The 21178-nt window shown below is 44.0% G+C and overlaps 1 protein-coding gene and 1 long non-coding RNA gene across 2 annotated transcripts; both read right to left on the bottom strand.

The window, feature by feature from the left end:
* Positions 1 to 16766: 16766 nt before the first annotated feature.
* LOC121532566 (B-cell receptor CD22-like) lies at positions 16767 to 18895 on the bottom strand. Its single transcript, XM_045205744.1, has 6 exons — positions 18875 to 18895; positions 18722 to 18770; positions 18294 to 18542; positions 17758 to 18024; positions 17270 to 17533; positions 16767 to 16792 (listed from the first exon to the last, which is right to left on the bottom strand). Exons 1-6 carry the CDS (start codon positions 18893 to 18895, stop codon positions 16767 to 16769), a joined length of 876 nt encoding a protein of 291 aa, XP_045061679.1.
* A 44-nt stretch (positions 18896 to 18939) lies between these two features.
* Positions 18940 to 20452, bottom strand: LOC123481524. The gene is made up of 3 exons (XR_006657170.1): positions 20370 to 20452; positions 19351 to 19428; positions 18940 to 19069 (listed from the first exon to the last, which is right to left on the bottom strand). It is a non-coding gene; the product is annotated as an uncharacterized LOC123481524 (long non-coding RNA).
* Between the last annotated feature and the right edge of the window lie 726 nt (positions 20453 to 21178).

Here is a 21178-nt window from a genome sequence, read left to right as displayed (position 1 = left end):
TTTGTGATGCTCCCGTCAGGGCTAGTATTGTTAGGAATAAACGTACAGCATTGTTCCCCAAACATCTTACACACACCCCCTTGGTTAGCAAGCAACATGTCAAGTGCTAGTCTATTTTGCCTAGCCACTCTAGAGGTGGCCTCTAGTTGTTCGGACATTCCAGTCAGGGCAGTGCGTGTGTAGTTAACAAATCGCTGTTGGTTATAATAGATGTAATTTATCCAAGATCGCTGTTTAGCAAAATCTATAACAGGTCCTATGATTGGCAACAAATGCCACAACCCATCGTTCCTGTTGAGTGCCTGGAACTGTAATGGTACTCCCACAGGCACCCCCAACAGGTTAGAGTGGATCTCCTCCCCTGCTGACCATGGGGCACTACGTCTCCCCCACCTCATTCTCTCTCTGTCTGGGGCTAGCTGGGCGATCCCCAAAAGTTGGTCTGAGGAAACATCAATAATAGTCAGTGGTACAATTAAACTAGCTAATGCACACGTGCACTGCCAGTCCCCCTTTAGAATCGGGGTTAGTTTTCTATTTGGCCCACAGATCCACCACACATCAGCCACCCCCTTTGTCTGGGTTTTACCCTTTACTGGCCAAGTGCTGTTCATGGTTACATTCACAGCACAGTCCCCTGCTGGTAGCCTACCATAGTTAACACCCTTACCTGTTCCAGTAATGCAACTGTAATTACCTCCATAAGCCTGAACTCCCGCAGGTGCCTTTTGTGGGGGAACCTCTGGGAAAATCAAGCTTAGGGCTTTGCACAGGGTGTTGTTTGGCAGTGCATGGTAGAACTCTTCCAGTATGCACTGCCATCCTTCCCCTTCTCCTAAGGCGAATGGGTGGGTTGCCAACCCAGGTCTTGCATGCCCACAGAAAACACAATTCTGCCTGGCCAGTGTTCTAGCCGTATACCTCATGTAAGCCAACCACATAATTTATTTCCCTTCATAGCCAGTTTCTGTCCCCAGTTCGTCGCTGTCCGTTATATCCCTAACATTAATCACCTGAACAGGGTTTGGTACCTTAGTGGGTTGAAGCTGAGCTGGTCCTGGAGTGGTGGTGTGGTTCAACTGGGTCTGTCTCTCCCCAGCTGCAGGTTTGGGTGTGACCGCGATGGTGAACACACCCATGGTGTCTGGTCCGGATCGTACTGCTGCTAGGGTGTACACACCTGCATCTGTAAGTTTCATGTCTTGGATGGTTAGTAGGATTTCATCGCCTTTACATGCACCCCCTTTTGACCTCTGCACACCCCTTATCATTGAAAACCTGGCTGCTTTAGAAGCATCTCCTAATGCATATGGATAGCCTCTACGCCATTCCCAGAAGGTGCCAACATTTGTGATCATATAGTCCCAATATGGACACCACTTTCCCTCACACAGATAAGTTCCTCTCTTTAACACATGGGGATACATTTTGTGACAGTTTTCCTTCTGGTTCCAGTTGCAACCAGTGTCCCCAATTCCACTAGCCCTATTCCTCCATGACCAGATCTTACATGGTTCTAGGGACATCACTTGAGATTCCCCATCCTGTAAGATAATGACTATATCATGTTACTGACTGGAAGTCACTGTTCCCCATAGGGCCAGCCCCACTACTAACCATAACATCCTCCCATTCTGCAGCCAAGTCCTGTTGTACTTGATCTAGAGTTCTTCCTGGAGCTATATCTTTGGCACAATGTGTTCTGTGGTACCACACGTCCTTCTTACTCGTGTTTACCCTCAGCGAGTTACTTGATACCTCTTTCACCTGAAAGGGTCCCTCCCACCTTGGCTCCGTCCACTTCCTGGAATGCACCTTTACTCTCACCCAGTCTCCCACCAGGATGTTTCTGTTCTCGTCCGTGGTTTCAACAGCAGGAGTGCGCACTTCCACCACCTGTTTATACAATCTTTCAACAAGAGAAATTAGCGCCTGCATGTAGTCTGGGTATCTAATTTTTGCAATATCTAGCCTAGGCATACTAAGATTGTCTGCTGGTGGCCCTGGCATTCTGCGTCCTGTCATAAGCTCATGTGGAGTCAAGTGGGTATCAGACCCAGGTGAATTTCTCATTGACATTAGAGCAAGGGGTAGGGCATCTACCCATTTCAGTTTGGTGCCTGCCATGATTTTAGAATTTTTTTGTTTCAGAGTCTGGTTAGCGCGTTCAACGAGTCCCTGCGATTGGGGACGATAGACTGACCCGAACTTGTGAGTGATCCCTAGGGCCTGTTCTACCTCTCTCAGGTGTTCATTCTTGAAATGGGTACCATTGTCGGAACGGATCATTCGCGGAACTCCAAACCTTGGAATGAGGTCTCGCCTCAGCCACTTAATCACGGTCTTAGCGTCTTCTCTTGCTGTGGGGATGGCTTCCACCCATCTGGTGAATCTGTCCACCATTATCAACAGGTACCTTTTTCCTTCCACTCTGTTGTCTTGTCCCATGTCCGTGAAGTCTATGCAAATGTCTTGAAATGGTGCATCAGGTATTGGGAAGCTACCTATCACTGCTCCAAGTGACACTTTGTTGTTGTATTGTTTGCACACTTCACAGCTCTCTGATGTCTCTCTTGCCATATCCGACATGTGTGGATGCCACCATGCTTTCTCAACTGATTTGGTGACACTTTTCCATCCTCCATGAGCCTTCTCATGCTCTTCCCTTAAGATTGATCTGAGGAGTTTTGCAGGTCCCACAGTTTTTCCTGTGTGAGATCTCCAAATCCCATGATGGTCTTGCCTTGCTCCCTGTCTGCTCCATACGTTCTGTTTGTAGGCGCCTGCTGCTTCTTGCAACTGTCTTACTGTGTCTGTCGTCAACTCCTCCTGTCCTTGAGTGGCTCGTCGCACCATCTGCTGGGCAGTGTATCCTCCTGCATCCTTTGCTGCTTGATCAGCCCGATCATTTCCTTCACGCACTCTGGTGCTTTCTCTGCTGTGACCTTTGCACTTCATTATTGCCACTCGTTTGGGAAGCTGGATTGCATCAATTAACTTCTGTACTTCAACCTTGTGTTTGATGGGCTCATTTGAGCTGGTCACAAATCCTCTCCTCATCCACTGTGGTCCATCAATGTGTGCAATCCCATGTGCACAGGCAGAGTCTGTGTAGATGTCCACATTCTTCCCTTCACTTAGTTGTAGAGCTCTCCTCAACGCCCTAAGTTCAGCTAGCTGTGCTGAACTTTCATTGGGACCCAGTTTTTTTGCTTCAATGACTTTGTGTTCTCCTTCTTTGTCTTGCTTTACCACAGCATAGGCAGCAATGTTCCCTTCCTTTGGGTATTTTGACCTGTAGCAGCATCCATCTGTGAACAGGGTGGTCTTGTTGCCCTCCAGGGGTGAGTTCTGTAGATCCATCCAAACCTTGATTTGTTTGGCTGCCCTGTCTTCACATACATGTGGTTCTCCCTGACCCATGCCATCAGTCATGTTGGTTGTGGTTGTCACATAGGTAATGTGTTTTGCAGTGATGGCCTTTGGTATGTTGGATTTCCTTTTGCTGGAAAATGTGAAAAGTTTAGAACCAATAAAAGCTGTCACTCCATGGTCTGTGTTGATTTCAAGTGGATGTCTCATTACAATGTGAGCTGTTTTGCCTACAGCTTTAGCAATGGCAGCCATGTGTCTTGCACAGTCAGTTTGTCCTGTCTCAATGTTGTCCAGTTTTGCACTGTAGTAATGTAACACTCTTCTCTCCCCCTTTTGTTTCTGATACAGGATGGAATGCACATAACCGTCCCTCTCAGAAACATCCAAACAGAATGGTGTGGTATAGTCAGGTAAGGACAGTGCTTCAGCCTGTGCTAGCGTCTGTTTGAGTTGGATGAAAGCTGTCTCTGCCTCTGGAGTCCACTTAAGGACTGCTGTGAGATTTCTGTTTCCTGCTTCTCTCAAGATTTCCCTCAGTGGTTCCACTTTAAGGCAGTATTCTGGCACGTGTGTTCTGCTGTATCCAGTAAGGCCAAGAAATGACAAAAGGTGTTGTACAGTAGTGGGTTTGGGATGTTCCAAGATTGATGTCCTCTGGGCCGTAGAGACAGCTTGTCCCTTTCCTGACAGTACTCTCCCCAGGAACTGTACACTTCTCCTACAGCACTGCACTTTCTCTTTCTTCACCTTGTAACCTTTCTTAGCTACCAAGAGGAGAAGGGACTTGGTGGCCTGCAAACAAGACTCAGCAGTGGATGCTGCCAACAGGAGATCATCAACGTATTGAAGCAGTGTCACCCCTTCTGGTAATATTAACTCCTCCAAGTGACTCTTCAGGATAGCGTTGAAGATTCCTGGGGAATCACGATATCCTTGTGGAAGACGAGAATAGGTGAATTGCTGTCCTCTGTAGGTGAATGCAAATAGTGGCTGAGACTCTGGATGTAACGGGATGCAGAAAAATGCATTAGCAAGGTCCACTACTGTAAACCAGTCTTGGGTGGGTGAGATGTTCTGCAGGGCCAGATATGGGTCTGGTACAGGTCTAACATCCGGTACAGTTACCTCGTTGATTGGTCTGAAGTCCTGCACCATCCTCCATTTTCCAGTCTCACCTTTCTTTACTGGTAAGATGGGAGTGTTCCAGTTGGAGCAGGTTGGATATATGACTTGCCCTTTTCGAAGTCCTGATATTGTAGGCTCAATTCCCCTTGTCTTTTCGTCACTGAGTGGGTATTGGCGCTTGCAAACTGGAACAGTAAGGCCGCTGTCCTTTCGAATTGAGACCACCACTGGTTCTATATCAACCAGCCCCACATCCTCAGCAGTTGATGTCCACAGTTGTTCTGGTAATTGGTTGAAAATGTTGACCGTGTCTGGATGGTCAGTCATTTCTCTTCCATGGTAAGGAGATCTTCTCACCACTTCAGGTTTTCCAATGTCATCCACGTTTAGTAAGATTCTCCAAACCTGATTTCCATCCATGACTGAGCTTTGTATCTTGTAACAGGCGCTCTTGCTCCACTGCAGGCAGCTTGCCTTCTTTACTGCTGGTCCCAATGATCTTGCCTCAAAGCCAAACCCTACTAGGAGAGTAACATGTGGTACAGAGTCACCAGGAAGGGCGTACCATGTGTCTGTCAGTACCACATCTCCATCCATTACCATGCAACTGGTTGCCACTCCTTCTTTGAGTATGTACATGTGATTGCTTGTCACATTTGGTCGTCTATCCTCCATTTCTTCTTCCCATGCTTCATCATATGCTTCATCCAGGTCTCTGGTGTAATTCATTGTGACGTGTGGAGGGTCCTCAGGAGGGTAGTATGCGTTCAAAGTCTGTATCCATGCCTTCCATAGCTGGAACTCTCTGCATACTCTAGGAGCATCAGGGTCAGTATCCATTAACTTCAGCCAATACACATATGCTTCTTCCTCCTCCTCCTCTTCTGAGTGTGTTCCCATGTACAGCATGTGTGGGGGATCAGAGAGTTCCTTCATGAGTATTGGCATGAGTTCATCAATAGGTGTGATAGAAGCATGCTTTCCCTCTTGGTTACAATAGATGCTGCATCCCAGCTTGGAGAGCAAGTCCCTTCCCATTAACCCCACCGAACACTCTGGATTGTAGAGAAACTGGTGAGTTACTTGCAGGTCATCCCATACAACTTCCAATGGAACTGTATATGGCTTTCTCATAATAGCCCCAGAAACCCCAGAGAAAGCTTGTGTCCTGGTAGTGAGTGGATATGATGCTTGTACAGAAGACCATGTGCATCCTGTATCAATCAACATATTATGTTTTCTTCCTCCAATTAAACATGACACTACCGGTTCTAACCCTGGTGGAAATGAGTAGATGTTGGTGGTGTGGTTATATTGGGTTTCTGGGCAGCTTCATTGGGGGTCCTGGTTGGGGTGTTGCATTCCCATCCATGACATACTTGGCAGCATTTCAGGGTTGGGTAGTTGCTGTGGCTGGATATTTGACCCTCCAGGATATTGGGGTGCTGGTTGGAAGTGTCGTGGTTGGAATTGTTGGGCGCCTTGCCAGGTTGGCCTTTGACCTGGGTATCTGGGCCCACCCCCTCCTTGCTGTCCTCCATATCCCCGTCCTCTTGATCGCCTGAAATTGTTGGGTTGGGATCGGCAGTCTCTGGCCATGTGTCCATCCTTGTCACAGTTGAAGCACCTCCTGTGACCCCGGGGCGCATATCCAGGGTGTTGGGGTGGATCTGGTTCTGTGTACATCCCGACAGAGAAATACCCATTTGGCCCCACAGGAGCCATCATCTGGGGTGCCATCATTCCAGCCATTGCCTGTACCACTGCAGCTGCCGCGGCTGCAGCTGGATCAATACCTGGCACACCCTGTGGATTCGGGGTACTGGTCACAACCATCTGTTTGCCTGGTTTGTCTTCAGCTAGTTGTTTTTTCAAAACTTTCTTCTGTAGCTGCTTTAGTTCGTCTTCCTCCTTCCTCTTGCCTTCCCTCCATCGCTCCACATGATGTTGGGCTATTTCTTTGAACTCTGGGATAGATTTTGCTGTGAGTGCTACAACCTTTTCACACTCTACCCGTGCCTGGTCAGGGAGTCCTCCCAGACAACATGCCAGGAAGAGGTGACTCATTGCATTATTGGTGGGCTCTTCATTCCATGCTTGTCTCCAGAGGCACTTTGCTCTCTTCATGTAGGCTGGTATGGTTTCATCATCATTCAATGTCAGTGTTCTCATGAGATCTGGCCTTGCCTGAGTGGGATACTTCCTTCTAACTGCATCCCATATGACAGTTCGGTATCTATCAAATCCAGTTGCTGCTCTTACTATTCCTCTCAGGCCTGCTTGTGTGAGTATCTCTTTGCATTCTTGATCTCCCATGCACCTGTTCATCACTGCCACCATATCCCCTATGGTGAGTTCATCTGCTGCAGTAAGGCTCTCAAAAGCCTTCACCCACCTGTGTCCTGATTCTTCAGGCTGGGGTAAACTGTCAACCAGAGTTTGCACATCCCTGTGTGGCCAGGGCTTGTATACTGAAGCTCCCCCTGTTGTTTCTCTCAGAGGGTACTGACCCCCACAGTTAACCCCTCTCCCTTGAGTTTTGGCCCGTGTGCGTTGTGCAGGCCCTTCCTCATCCCAAATGTCTCCTTGGAAAGCTCCATAGAGCATTTTTGTCGGCTTTGTGTCTTCATACTCTTCCTCTTCTTCTCCCAGATCAATACAATGGCCCCCCCTTGGCTCTGGTGTTCTTTGCAGTGATGTGAGTGCCAACTCCTTTCTGTCTTCTCTCACTTGCCGTTCCAGTACTTTCAGTTCCTTTCTTAATTCGGCATTATTGTCATAACTGGTTGAACTGGCTGTACTTCTTCCTCCTACTTCCTCATTCTCTCTCTCACTTGCTCTGGTTCGACACAAGTCCCGGTATTCTGTACTTCTCTCTGAGCCTTCTTCCTCTTTATCCAGTCTACTCAGCTGAGAAATCTGTTCTTTCAATTCTCGTGCGGCTTTCAACATCTGTTCGATGTCACTTCTTCGTCTATTCACCTCCTCTTCCCCCACCCATGTATCCTGCAGCACGCCATCTTTCTGCTGATACTGTACCTGCCCAGTCAGTTCCAGCACTGGTGCCATTGTTTTTGGAGGGTTTTCATACGGCGGTGGGGCCGATGGCAGGGCTGGATACAACCGATTCGTTATCTTGGGTGGTGCTTTGTCTTCCCACATTTTCTTCAGTTTCTCCAACATGGCCAAACCAATCCACTCCTTTAACCTGGCTTTCTCCATCGCGTCTTTGGACTTCCCTTTGAGGGGCTCCCCTGCCTCTTTCCACTCACTTACTGCCTTCTCTGTTCTCTTCTTCAGGGCTGTCATTATTGTCCTCGGTTCTCCTTCCCCTGGGATTCCATTCATTGCCATTATCCATCCATCTGCTATCCATTTTTTGTATAACTTTTCTCCTCTCCTCTTCCATTCCTTCCCGTCTTTTCCCCCATTTACCTCGAGGGCAGATTTCAACACTTTAATTACTTTATCTGTCATTTTAGCCAGTGTTGTTGTATCTATACTTTTGTTTTAAGAACTTTATTATTTATTCTTAATTCTAATTTAAAACCTTACTGACTCCAATATTTTGTATAAAAAGTGCTTTTAATGTTATTGGTCTAATATTTTTAGTTTAAAACTCAAATGGGTAATAGTAATACCATTAGACCACTTAATTTAACTAAATGACCAAAAATGCAAATATAAATATTCTCTACTTTATCTCTCCTTCTCCTGGTTATAATCTAAAGATGGTAGTACACACAAAACATGATACAGATATCCCCAGTCCTAACCCATCAATAATTGTTTGTATCAACCTAAATCACCCCCCTTTTCTCTCCTGACTCTTCAAAAGCCACAATCTCGCTGTCTCCAACCCCTCCCCTCGCAACTCTCTCTTCCGTGTCCAGTGGGAGTAGGCTTTTTGAGGAGATGTTTTTCGTTTTAGTGTTTCCAATATTCTGCCGTTATTTAAAGTACTTTAGTCTATTTATTTAAATCAAATTATTCCCACCTAATTAGTTAAAGTTGGTGCATATTTATATTTCAACGATAAACCGAATTATTTCAGTCTAATTGTTTAACCAGTATTTTGCAGGGTCAAACATCAAACGTTAAATCAAATAATCAACCAAAAAGCCTCAACCCAAGCACCTAAAACCAGCATTATGCTATGTCTAACACCAAATGCCACAGTTCAATCATATCAGCTCAAACGTTTCAGTTCAGTCACACTAGCCATTCATCACTTTAGCTTTATGTTCCCAATTGTTATTAACGGGTTATATGGTTTAAGCAACCACAAACCCAACAGTTATTCACAAATTATACAGTTTGGACAGCCACAGACATCTTTAATTCCCAATTAGTTTTCTATCAAGGTATACAGGTTTATCATTCACACTCTCATGCATAGCGTCACCCCTGTCTTAAAGAATTTTAAGTGTCTCCTTTGAACCTAGTCATATCTAGTCTGAACTGATATGTGCCATAGCGTCACACTGCCTATCTATTTAAAGTACCTCCTATGGGTGTCTTTTGTTAACGTTTGCACAATTTAAACTTTATTTCCTAATTGTAATTCTCATTATTTACTGTTTTAAAATATTGTTTGTATTCACAGCCAAAATGGTACAGAGTTATTACACAGTTAAACGTAGTATACAGTTATCACACAGCAAAAATAGTACACAGTTATCGCACTCACTCACAATACACAGTCATAATCCTATCACACAGTCAAATATGTCACACAGTCATAAATGACACACTTACACTCGACACACAATCTATTTGGGCACACAGCCTCCTCTGTTTGGGCACACAGCCTCCTCTATTTGGGCACACAGCCTCCTCTATTTGGGCACACAGCCTCGTCTATTTGGGCACACAGCCTCCTCTATTTGGGCACACAGCCTCCTCTATTTGGGCACACAGCCTCCTCTATTTGGGCACACAGCCTCCTCTATTTGGACACACAGCCGCTTCTATATCCCATGGGTTTAACCATCAGAATTATCAAACATTTGCATGGTATTCTATAAAATTGAATTAGTATTCTATAATCGTTATATATAGCGTAAAATAGTTCACTTACATCAAACAGGTGCTTCACAAAATTACCTGTTTTTAGAAGCCCGGGCACTTTGTGAAACACACCGTTCGACGACAGCGATGTCCAATGGGCTGGGTGAATTCCAGCGAAGTTCCGCTACCAGATCACGTCGGGGTCACCAATTGTTAGAAATTGTGTAATTCAAATCTGGTATTGGAATAAGAGAAAACATAATCAAGAGATATTCAATCCAAGCTAAATTTATTATATGCAAAATGTATGTATGATAAGTATGATGGTTAGTATACGGGCTCACTGAAATACCACGCAGGGCAGACAGAGAACTGATCCATTGTTATGAGTTCTTCTTCAAATACTCTGACAGAGATAGTTCCCGCTCCCTGCTGGGCCTATCAGAGTAGAGACCGAGCGTGGTTTAGACTTGCTCAGCCTATCCGTTGGCGCACCGGCTGGTCCCAGCCCCTTGGTGCTCCACCGTTGCACACTGTTGCCAGGCATAAGTTGCTATCATAACAACCTGTAGAGTCATCACCCATAGACACCGTTCCACTGTACTGTAAGTACCTACGTTCAAGGACGGTTCACAGACAACGGTTCACAGACAACAAAGAGGCAGTGTTCGTATCTATAAGAAATACAAGTCTTATCTGTAAGAAATACAAGTTTTATCTCATCCTAGCCCCTAACGTTCCTCACATGAATCACAGCTTGTTATGTGAAACAATTCATATCAGTACAGTATAAACCTTCTATGCTTTAATCATTAATGCATTCTTTGTAAGTTAGTCATCCCATCCAGTTATGAGAAAATAGGTCCCCACAGGTGCTTTTTGGGACAGTCTATATAACCTATAACTGTAGAGATGTATACTACAATTAAATGAAGTATTATTTAGATGTGGAATAGCAAAACAACAGACTGGATGTGATTTCAGTGAACTTATCTTGTCTGTAGTGATGAGATAACCAATGTCTGAGACCTGGAGATTCATGTTAGCTCCTGGAGCTAATGCCTAGACTTTAGCTCATTGGGCTAGCATGGTCTTGGGACACACTAACAACCCAGGTATGATACCCAGAGTTAAACATACTCACCCACTGGTGTCCTGAGGGGAGGAGAGGACCAACACTGGAGTCCTGAGGGGAGGAATAGGTCCACCACTGGAGTCCTGATGGGAGGAGAGGACCAACACTGGAGTCCTGAGGGGAGGAGAGGTCCACCACTGGAGTCCTGAGGGTAGGAGAGGACCAACACTGGAGTCCTGAGGGTAGGAGAGGACCAACACTGGAGTCCTGAGGGGAGCAGAGGTCACCACTGGAGTCCTGGGGGGAGGAGAGGTCACCACTGGAGTCCTGAGGGTAGGAGAGGACCAACACTGGAGTCCTGAGGGGAGGAGAGGACCAACACTGGAGTCCTGAGGGTAGGAGAGGACCAACACTGGAGTCCTGAGGGGAGGAGAGGTCCACCACTGGAGTCCTGAGTGGAGGAGAGGCTACTACATGTCATGATACTCAAAGTTTCCCTGTACCCATCATGAGGTTGCTACAACCTAGGCTATGAATGAAGGTTTACAACGTAGGTGCACAGGTCGAGAATTTTTTTGAGTAATCAAGGTGACAGACAGTGACACATTCAATACCGCCTTGCACACTCTTGCCTGCATCTAGCTGATCTAAGGTGTAATCATTAGTCCAACAGTTGCAAACAAGAGTTTCTATTAGATAAATTCAGGTATGTTTATCCCTGTTTCTTTCCATTTGCTTCTGTTTAAGAAAAGTTTTTCTACAGAATCGGCGGAATGAATACACCCCTGATCACGTGTAAACACATAGCAGCAACATTGTATTCCTTCTAGCATCAACGCACTCTATTTCTCTCACCTTTTCCCTTCGCTTGTTCACTTCAGTGCACAACACATCAGCTGTCTGTGACCAGGCAAAAAAAACTTTCCAAGCCAAACCTTCATATCATGACAACTAACCGCTACACACAGCCTACATCATTGTCACCATATTAGCTAGCTTCATAGTCAACATAGCTACTAGAACTAACACGTTAATAAACCTGCTACAATCATGCAGTACAGTGTACAGTCAGCAAGCAGTTTAGCAGTTACACAAGCGGACACCGGTGGCAATAAATTAATAAAACCAAAAGCTTACCTTGACTTGGAAGAGTTCCAGTGTTGGATAGCCATAGCCAGCTAGTTAACATAGCATCCCTCTCTGTTTGAGCTGGTTGTTTGAGTTGGCTAAACTAGCTAGCTGCATTAGATGCATTAATTTGTTCACCACATTTGATGCACCGCAGTGCTAGATAGCTGTAGCTGTAGCTTTCAGAACCAGATTCATTCACTGATCCTTTGATTGGGGGGACAACATGTCAGTTCATGCTGCAAGAGCTCTGATAGGTTGGAGGACGTCCTCCGGAAGTTGTCATAATTACTGTGTAAGTCTATGGAAGGGGTTGGTCCCTATACCAGGACAGTTGCTGCTCAATACGCGATATGTCAAATCAAATCAAATCAAATCAAATTTTATTGGTCACATGCGCCGAATACAACAGGTGCAGATATCACAGTGAAATGCTTACTTACAGCCCTTAACCAACAGTGCATTTATTTTTAACAAAAAAGTAAAAATAAAACAACAACAAAAAAAGTGTTGAGAAAAAAAAGAGCAGAAGTAAAATAAAATAACAGTAGGGAGGCTATATATACAGGGGGGTACCGTTGCAGAGTCAATGTGCGGGGGCACCGGCTAGTTGAGGTAGTTGAGGTAATATGTACATGTGCGTAGAGTTAAAGTGACTATGCATAAATAATTAACAGAGTAGCAGCAGCGTAAAAAGGATGGGGTGGGGGGCAGTGCAAATAGTCCGGGTAGCCATGATTAGCTGTTCAGGAGTCTTATGTCTTGGGGGTAGAAGCTGTTGAGAAGTCTTTTGGACCTAGACTTGGCACTCCGGTACCGCTGCCATGCGGTAGCAGAGAGAACAGTCTATGACTAGGGTGGCTGGAGTCTTTGACAATTTTGAGGGCCTTCCTCTGACACCGCCTGGTATAGAGGTCCTGGATGGCAGGAAGCTTGGCCCCAGTGATGTACTGGGCCGTACGCACTACCCTCTGTAGTGCCTTGCGGTCGGAGGCCAAGCAGTTGCCATACCAGGCGGTGACGCAACCAGTCAGGATGCTCTCGATGGTGCAGCTGTAGAATTTTTTGAGGAGCTGAGGACCCATGCCAAATCTTTTCAGTCTCCTGAGGGGGAATAGGCTTTGTCGTGCTCTCTTCATGACTGTCTTGGTGTGTTTGGACCATGATAGTTCGTTGGTGATGTGGACACCAAGGAACTTGAAGCTCTCAACCTGTTCCACTACAGCCCCGTCGATGAGAATGGGGGCGTGCTCAGTCCTCTTTTTTTTCCTGTAGTCCACAATCATCTCCTTTGTCTTGGTCACGTTGAGGGAGAGGTTGTTGTCCTGGCACCACACGGCCAGGTCTCTGACCTCCTCCCTATAGGCTGTCTCATCGTTGTCGGTGATCAGGCCTACCACTGTTGTGTCGTCGGCAAACTTAATGATGGTGTTGGAGTCGTGCCTGGCCATGCAGTCATGGGTGAACAGAGAGTACAGGAGGGGACTGAGCACACACCCCCTGAGGGGCCCCCGTGTTGAGGATCAGTGTGGCAGATGTGTTGTTACCTACCCTTACCACCTGGGGGCGGCCCGTCAGGAAGTCCAGGATCCAGTTGCAGAGGGAGGTGTTTAGTCCCAGGATCCTTAGCTTAGTGATGACCTTAGAGGGCACTATGGTGTTGAATGCTGAGCTGTAGTCAATGAATAGCATTCTCACGTAGGTGTTCCTCTTGTCCAGGTGGGAAAGGGCAGTGTGGAGTGCAATAGAGATTGCATCATCTGTGGATCTGTTGGGGCGGTATGCAAATTGGAGTGGGTCTAGGGTTTCTGGGATAATGCTGTTGATGTGAGCCATGACCAGCCTTGCAAAGCACTTCATGGCTACAGACGTCAGTGCTACGGGTCGGTAGTCATTTAGGCAGGTTATCTTAGTGTCCTTGGGCACGGGGACTATGGTGGTCTGCTTGAAACATGTTGGTATTACAGTCTCAGTCAGGGACATGTTGAAAATGTCAGTGAAGACACTTGCCAGTTGGTCAGCACATGCTTGGATTACACGTCCTGGTAATCCGTCTGGCCCTGCGGCCTTGTGAATGTTGACCCGCTTAAAAGTCTTACTCACATCGGCTACGGAGAGCGTGATCACATAGTCATCCGGAACAGCTGGTGCTCTCATGCATGCTTCAGTGTTGCTTGCCTCGAAGCAAGCATAGAAGTGGTTTAGCTCGTCTGGTAGGCTTGTGTCACTGGGCAGCTCACGGCTGTGCTTCCCTTTGTAGTCTGTAATAGTTTTCAAGCCCTGCCACATCCGACGAGCGTCAGAGCCAGTGTAGTACGATTCAATCTTAGTCCTGTATTGACTCTTTGCCTGTTTGATGGTTCGTCAGAGGGCGTAGCGGGATTTCTTATAAGCGTCCGGGTTAGAGTCCCGTTCCTTGAAAGCGGCAGCTCTACCCTTTAGCTCAGTGCGGATGTTTCCTGTAATCCATGGCTTCTGGTTGGGGTATGTGCGTACGGTCACTGTGGGGACGACATCATCGATGCACTTATTGATGAAGCCAGTGACTGATGTGGTGTACTCCTCAATGCTGTCTGAAGAATCCCGGAACATGTTCCAGTCTGTGCAAAACAGTCCTGTAGCTTAGCATCTGCGTCATCTGACCACTTTTTTATTAACCGAGTCACTGGTGCTTCCTGCTTTAGTTTTTGCTTATAAGCAGGAATCAGGAGGATAGAGTTATGGTCAGATTTGCCAAATGGAGGGCGAGGGAGAGCTTTGTATGCGTCTCTGTGTGTGGAGTACAGGTGGTCTAGAGTTTTTTTTCCTCTGGTTGCACATTTAACATGCTGGTAGAAATTAGGTAGAACGGATTTAAGTTTCCCTGCATTAAAGTCCCCGGCCACTAGGAGCGCTGCTTCACCTCTGAAGGTAAATAATGTACTTACATTGAGTAAACTTGCTCTGATTTGTCATCCTGAGGGTCCCAGAGATAAAATGTAGCATAGTTTTGTTTGATAAAATCCCATTTTTATATTCAAATGTAGGAACTGGGTTCTATAGTTTGACCCCCTGCTGTCTCTGGCTAGATGTGTGAAGGTTAGTGTATTTCCTGTAGGGAAGTTAGTGATCCATCATGTATGACATGCCTAGGAGTGTGTAAATGTATTTTTTTGTATTACCATAGCATTTTTGTATGTTCTCTATAGTGTTGTACTTGAAAATGTACAAATTGACCAATTCTGAACATTTGGGAAAACTCTTAGCAAAATATTGTGTAGTAATGTAATTCTTCACTGGATCAGTCTGGTGGACAAAATCTAAATTACACCTAGATTCCTACATCAATGCCTGGCCTTTCTCTTGCATTTCAAAGATGATGAAAAAAAAAACAGATCTAATGTGTTATATTCTTATTCGCCTCTATTAATTTCAAATTTCCACAAATTTGAAAGTGTTTTTTTTCTCCAAATGGTATCAAGAATATGCATGTCCTTGCTTCAGGCACTGAGCAACAGGCAGTTAGATTTGGGTATGTCGTTTTCGGCTAAAATTGAAAAATCCGATTCCGATTCTTTTAAACTAGGGTCATTTCAGTGAATTCTGAGGTTAATGAGACAACTCAGTTAACACTGACTCTGTGTGTGTGTAATCAACTCGTCATCAATATTTGATTATTTGAATCAGCTATGTAGTGCTAGGGCAAAAACCAAAATGTGCCCCCTTTGGGGACCCTAGGATCGAGTTTAGGAAACGCTAGCCTAGCCACTCATGGTTATGTGGTATAATGGCGCCATCATGTGTCCAATATGCAGAAATACAAGACACTCTGATCTTATTTACAACATGATGCTTATACTGTATTGACACTGAACCACAATGTAAAAGACTGCAAATGGTTAAATGTATGTAATGTACTGATGATTTATTAAAAAAAACAATATCATGACACTGAACAATATAGTATTAGGTAATATAACATATAAAATGTGGAATGATGTCTGACAGCAATACAAAGTAAATCATCATTAACCACATCAGGAGCAACTTGGCCCAAGAGCTAAAAAGATTAAAAAGCTGTTATTAATATTATCCGTATTAGTTGCTGATGAAAGTAGGACTATTGATGTCATAAAAAATCTGTAAAAGGCAAAATCCCATAGAAAAATATCAGAAATATAATCTTAAACTATAGATCGGTCCACAAAAAAAAAGTAGGCTATTTATATCATCAAAAATATGGAAATGGTAAAATCTATTGAAAAAAAGCAGAAACATAACCCATCCCATTTATTATCAATATACATAATTATTATTATAAGAAAAACAAAAATCTATTCCAGAATTTACTCAAAAGTTAAAGTTGATGGTCTGGAAAACGTTCTAGATATGATAACAAGAGAATAGAGGTGTAAGGCCTAGCTTTGGCTTGGAACCGTAGATCTTCAGTCCAGGATCTGTGGTGCTTCTCTTCAGTCCAGATTCTGTGGTGGTTCTCTTCAGTCCAGGTTGTGTGGTGGTTCTCTTCAGTCCAGGTTGTGTGGTGGTTCACTTCAGTTGAAGAGTCCCCTCACATTCTGAAAGAAGACATACTGAATTAGCCTTCCCTCTAACATTATTATGGACACACACACAAACACACACACACACACACACACTTACTGCCAGGGTGTCGTACTCTGGTGACCTGGTTTTCATGTTCAGAGCTGTGTACGTGTCACTGTTAGAGTCAGGATGGACACTCTGAGAGAGAGAGAGAGAGAGAGAGAGAGAGAGAGAGAGAGAGAGAGAGAGAGAGAGAGAGAGAGAGAGAGAGAGAGAGAGAGAAAGAGAGAGAGGTAACAGTGAAAATAGTATGAAACAGACTGTCGTGACACAGTAAATTAATACTGGCAGGTGTGAAGGTGAAGGTGTAACTCAGGGTTTCCCAAACTCGGGGCTGGGGCTCCCCCTGAGGGCACGTTTTGTTTTTTGCCCTAGCACTACACAGCTGATTCAAATAATCAAAGCTTGACGATTTTGGGAAATCCTGGTGTAACTGATGGAATCACCTGTGTGTCTCCTGTGTCTCCTGTCACATCACTTCCTCCTCTGAATCTCCTGTAAAAGAGATAAAGAGGGACAGAGTGAGTTATGCTCTGTACTGACCTCTAGTGGAAGTGAATATGTTACAAATACAGTTTTAAACAGGAATGAATGAATGAACTAAATAATGAATTACGTTAATAAAAAATCAGAGTGCTAAGGTAAAATAATCATAAAAATATGCATTTTTACTTACCTGAGCCACATGAAGCCAGAGAGACAGAGGATGAGAACCAGAACAACAACTACGATTCCTACAGCTGCAGTCATAACTGAGGTTTGTTTCCCTATAATATAATATGGATGATGTGAGTACATGGTATGATATAATAAACTAAAAATGAATGTAAATCCAGGACATTAATGCAATACTTGTTAAGGGATCTTATAACCCAATGTATAGTTATAAACTAAGGAGTAATAACACAAAGTATAATGATTCAGATTAGATTGAAACATTTTTATATTGAAGTTTTGAAGATGAAACTTGACCTGCTACATTGATCATCAGAGCTGTAGAGTTACTAGATGCTATTTTATTCTCAGCCTCACAGTAGTATTCTCCACTGTCCTCAGAGCTGATGTTAGTGATGCTGTAACTCTTTCCTGATGCTTTTGGTGAGGTTACGTTCTTCTTGTACCAGGTGTATTCGTCCACAGGTGGGTTGGCATCACTGCTGCAGGTCAGAGTCACTGAACTGCCCTCCACTATTTCACCAGAGGGACTGACTGACACTGAGGTGTTCTTTGGACCATCTGGTAAAATATAATTTGTCAGAGCATTAAGACAGTAGTTATATTACAACATCATGTCAAAATGAAATTATCAAAATGAAATTATCAGAGAACTATCTAAAACTATAACTTACACATAACGTTAACAAATACACATTTGGAGATGCTATGCTTTAGGACTACTTCATTTAATTACAATTGTTTTGCTACCTTAGCATTCAGACACTGAGCTGTACTTTACTCACACTTCACATCCATGTTTATGGTCGTAGACCTGTCTGTCCCCATCTCATTCTGGACCTCACAGTAGTACTCTCCAGTGTCTGATGACTGGATTTGATTGAAGACATGCTGTGGTCCTGTCATACGCTGATAGCCACCTCCATTCTTCTTGTACCAGGTGTAACTCTGCACAGGTGGGTTGGCATCACTGCTGCAGGTCAGAGTCACTGAACTGCCCTCCACTATTTCACCAGAGGGACTGACTGACACTGAGGTGTTCTTTGGGCCATCTGGTGGACAATATGTAACAACACATTGTTCATACATATTGCTTTACATGAGGAGCATCATGGAACTTATACTTGTGATTGAAATAAATGAAATATAAATATATGTAATTTAGACAATAATGTAACAATACAGTGTTTGTGTAGTACTACAGTAGTGAGATGAGTACAATCATGGAACTTGGACATAGATTGAAATAATAGATAGATAGAATAGAGAAGAGAAGATGTTACTAAAAGAATACAACTGGAGATGGATCACACATACTCACATCTGACAGTGAGAGTCTCTTCAGGAGAGTGGAGAACCTCATGGCCTTCTACAGCACAGGAGTATCTGCCTGCATCCTCACTGCTGACTGGGTTTAGGAACAGACTGTTAGATTGGTTGGTTACATGTCCGTTCTTGTACCAGATGTAGGTGGGGTTGGGGTTGTCCCTCAGAGTACAGGTGGTGCTACAGGTCAGTGTCACCTTCTGTCCCTCTGTCACAGTGGCAGGAGTCACCTTCACCTGCAGGTCTGGAGTAGATAACAACATTAAAAAACCTCAATTACCTGTTGTCTAGTTCAAATGAGGCAGGAGTGGACGTTCTCAAATCATCAATTCATATTATATTTTTTATATTATTTCTATACAAATTAAGACAATTTTCCAGAACCAATTAAACAGATCAGCACTATATATAATATCACTGTACCTGTAACAGACAAAGTGACTCCAGGTTCACCAAAATATTTCCCTTCGGTCTGATCTGTTATAAATCTGAACTTGTACGTAGTGGAGTCACTCTCTCTCAGGTCTGTGATTGTCAGGGTGTGGACATTCTTCTTATCACTACGGTACGTCACACGACCTTTATATACTGGGTCATCACTCAGACTCACATAATTCTCCACAGGATAAACTTTGGTGAACCAGAAGGTTTTTATGACATTACACCAACTGGGATATGTATAAGAGCAGGACAGTTCCACTGTTGACCCCTTCAAGGTACAGATACTCTGAGTGGTGTAAGTCACACTCCAGCCATCCTGACCCAGTACCACTGAAACACAGTCACACAACACAATGGTATCAGCAGTAAGCCAAGGTCTATTGGCTCACACTAACAGTAGCGTTTGCCCACACTTTGTTGCCGTAGTTGCTGAGTTGAGTGTGAATGGAAACCACAGATAACCATCACTCAGTAAGGTGTAAAAGATAACTCTTTAAGTGAAGTGGAGACTCCTAACAGAACACACCAGAATAACATTAGGATTCTTATCCTTTTAGAAATGTCTGTAGATTGTTAAACAGAGCAACTAAAAGATAAGAATGAGATCATACCTGCTACAGACCAGAGAAAGACCACCAACACACTTCCTGCTGTTCTCAAGGCCATTGTTGCATCTCCCACCCTGCAGTCTTAGAAACATAATCAACAACTCACTCTATAGCTGGTGAATAACTACACCTGATACATTGAAGTATAAACTGTAAATGGGGTACAGGGCCTCATTACTGAAAATTAACCAGGCTCATATTGTGTTGTGTTGTATTGTGCTATATGGTTGTCTATGTGAATACTGTCTGTCTGTAATTCTATTGCACTATGTATGTAATGTGTGTGACGTGTTTCATGTCTGTCTATTTAAGTTCACATGCTGTATGATGCAAAAAATTATTTCCTAATGGATAAAGTAAAGTCATCATCATCATCATCATCAAAATCATCACCATCATCAACATCATCATCGTCATTATAAACAACAACAACAACAACAACAATCACATTGAACAGATCTGTAGTTTTGTAAACACATATATCTACATTGATTGTTCTGAAGCTGTTTTATTCTCAGAACCCCAAATATAGGAGGATAAATGTTCAATCCTCTACGGTCCATCAAGCTGTACAGCAGCCTGAAGACTGACCACCAGGTTCAATGATAGCTCCTATCCCCAAGCTGTGAGGCTAAACAGCAAGTGACTGACACACACAAATACGCACTCACAGACACACACAGACACACACAGACACACACACACACACACACACACACAGGGAAGGCCCATAAGGACCATGGAGTCTGTATAAAAGTCTAGGGAGCTGGTTGTTATGGATGTAACACTGCAGTGTTACAATGTTTGTTTGCATGTATTTTTCACCCTGGTTAATCATCTCATCCCTATGTAGATCCACACTCCTACACTGAGACACTTTATGAATACTGGCCCTGATGTAACAACCAAAACACAGATCAAAACATAACAAGAAGTAAAATGATACATTACCCTCAAGTATATGACTTATGACTAAAAACAAATAACTAAAAACTCTATTTCAAGATATTGTCAATACTTACAAAGTGAAATGAAGGAGAGAGGTCATGTACAGTGAGTCAACTTACTGGTAGTGTGGAGACTGCTAGTAACTGTCAGTTTCGTGGTTGACACATATTTAAAGTAGTCTAGACACAAGTAGCTGATGCAGAACTGTCCTTTCCTTCCTCTATAAGACATTAACATGCATGAGGACCAGAACAGCATGTCAGACAATGGAGGTTACTGTATTAGAGTGAGCCCTACATTTCTAAAATGGACAAAATGTCCCTATTTCCACTTTTCTTTAATACAGAACCATGTTAACAGAAATTAAATTAGCATAATAGAAAGATCCCCATACAAATCTGTCAGTTGAAGCTAGAGATATCTGTTTTTTGCATTTAATGCGTCTCAATCCACCGCGTCCGCCTACGTCGCACTTCTGCATCTGCGGTGAAAGGTGACAGAGCTAGAGCGGTGTTTGTAAGACCATGAGACATCCCGAAAATCTGTCTTCTCATAAGATTTTTCTCTACGACCCCCACAAGCGTTTTGGGACTCGTCTGAAGTCGGTACAGTCGATCTGCCAACTTCTGTCTGTAGCATCCGAACAGTTTGGGCTAATATATGGAAAGGTGAGACTCACAAACACGTACGTGTCGGTTGTTTTGCTCTAGGAAGCCCACATGCCTCACAAGACTCGTCTGAAGGTCCCGGTACCAGTTGAAAAAAAAAATGGAAGTATATACAGTATGCAGACTGTTCAGTGCCAAAAATACGGGTTGAAATACATGTAAAAATCTAATTACAAAATCCTGATCTTTCTTTTATCTCTCAGAGATAAGGTTTC

The sequence above is a fragment of the Coregonus clupeaformis genome, chromosome 20, assembly GCF_020615455.1.
Source record: "Coregonus clupeaformis isolate EN_2021a chromosome 20, ASM2061545v1, whole genome shotgun sequence".
NCBI lineage: Eukaryota > Metazoa > Chordata > Actinopteri > Salmoniformes > Salmonidae > Coregonus > Coregonus clupeaformis.
Note: the sequence above shows the minus strand (reverse complement) of the source record. Positions and strands in the feature narration are given on the sequence as shown.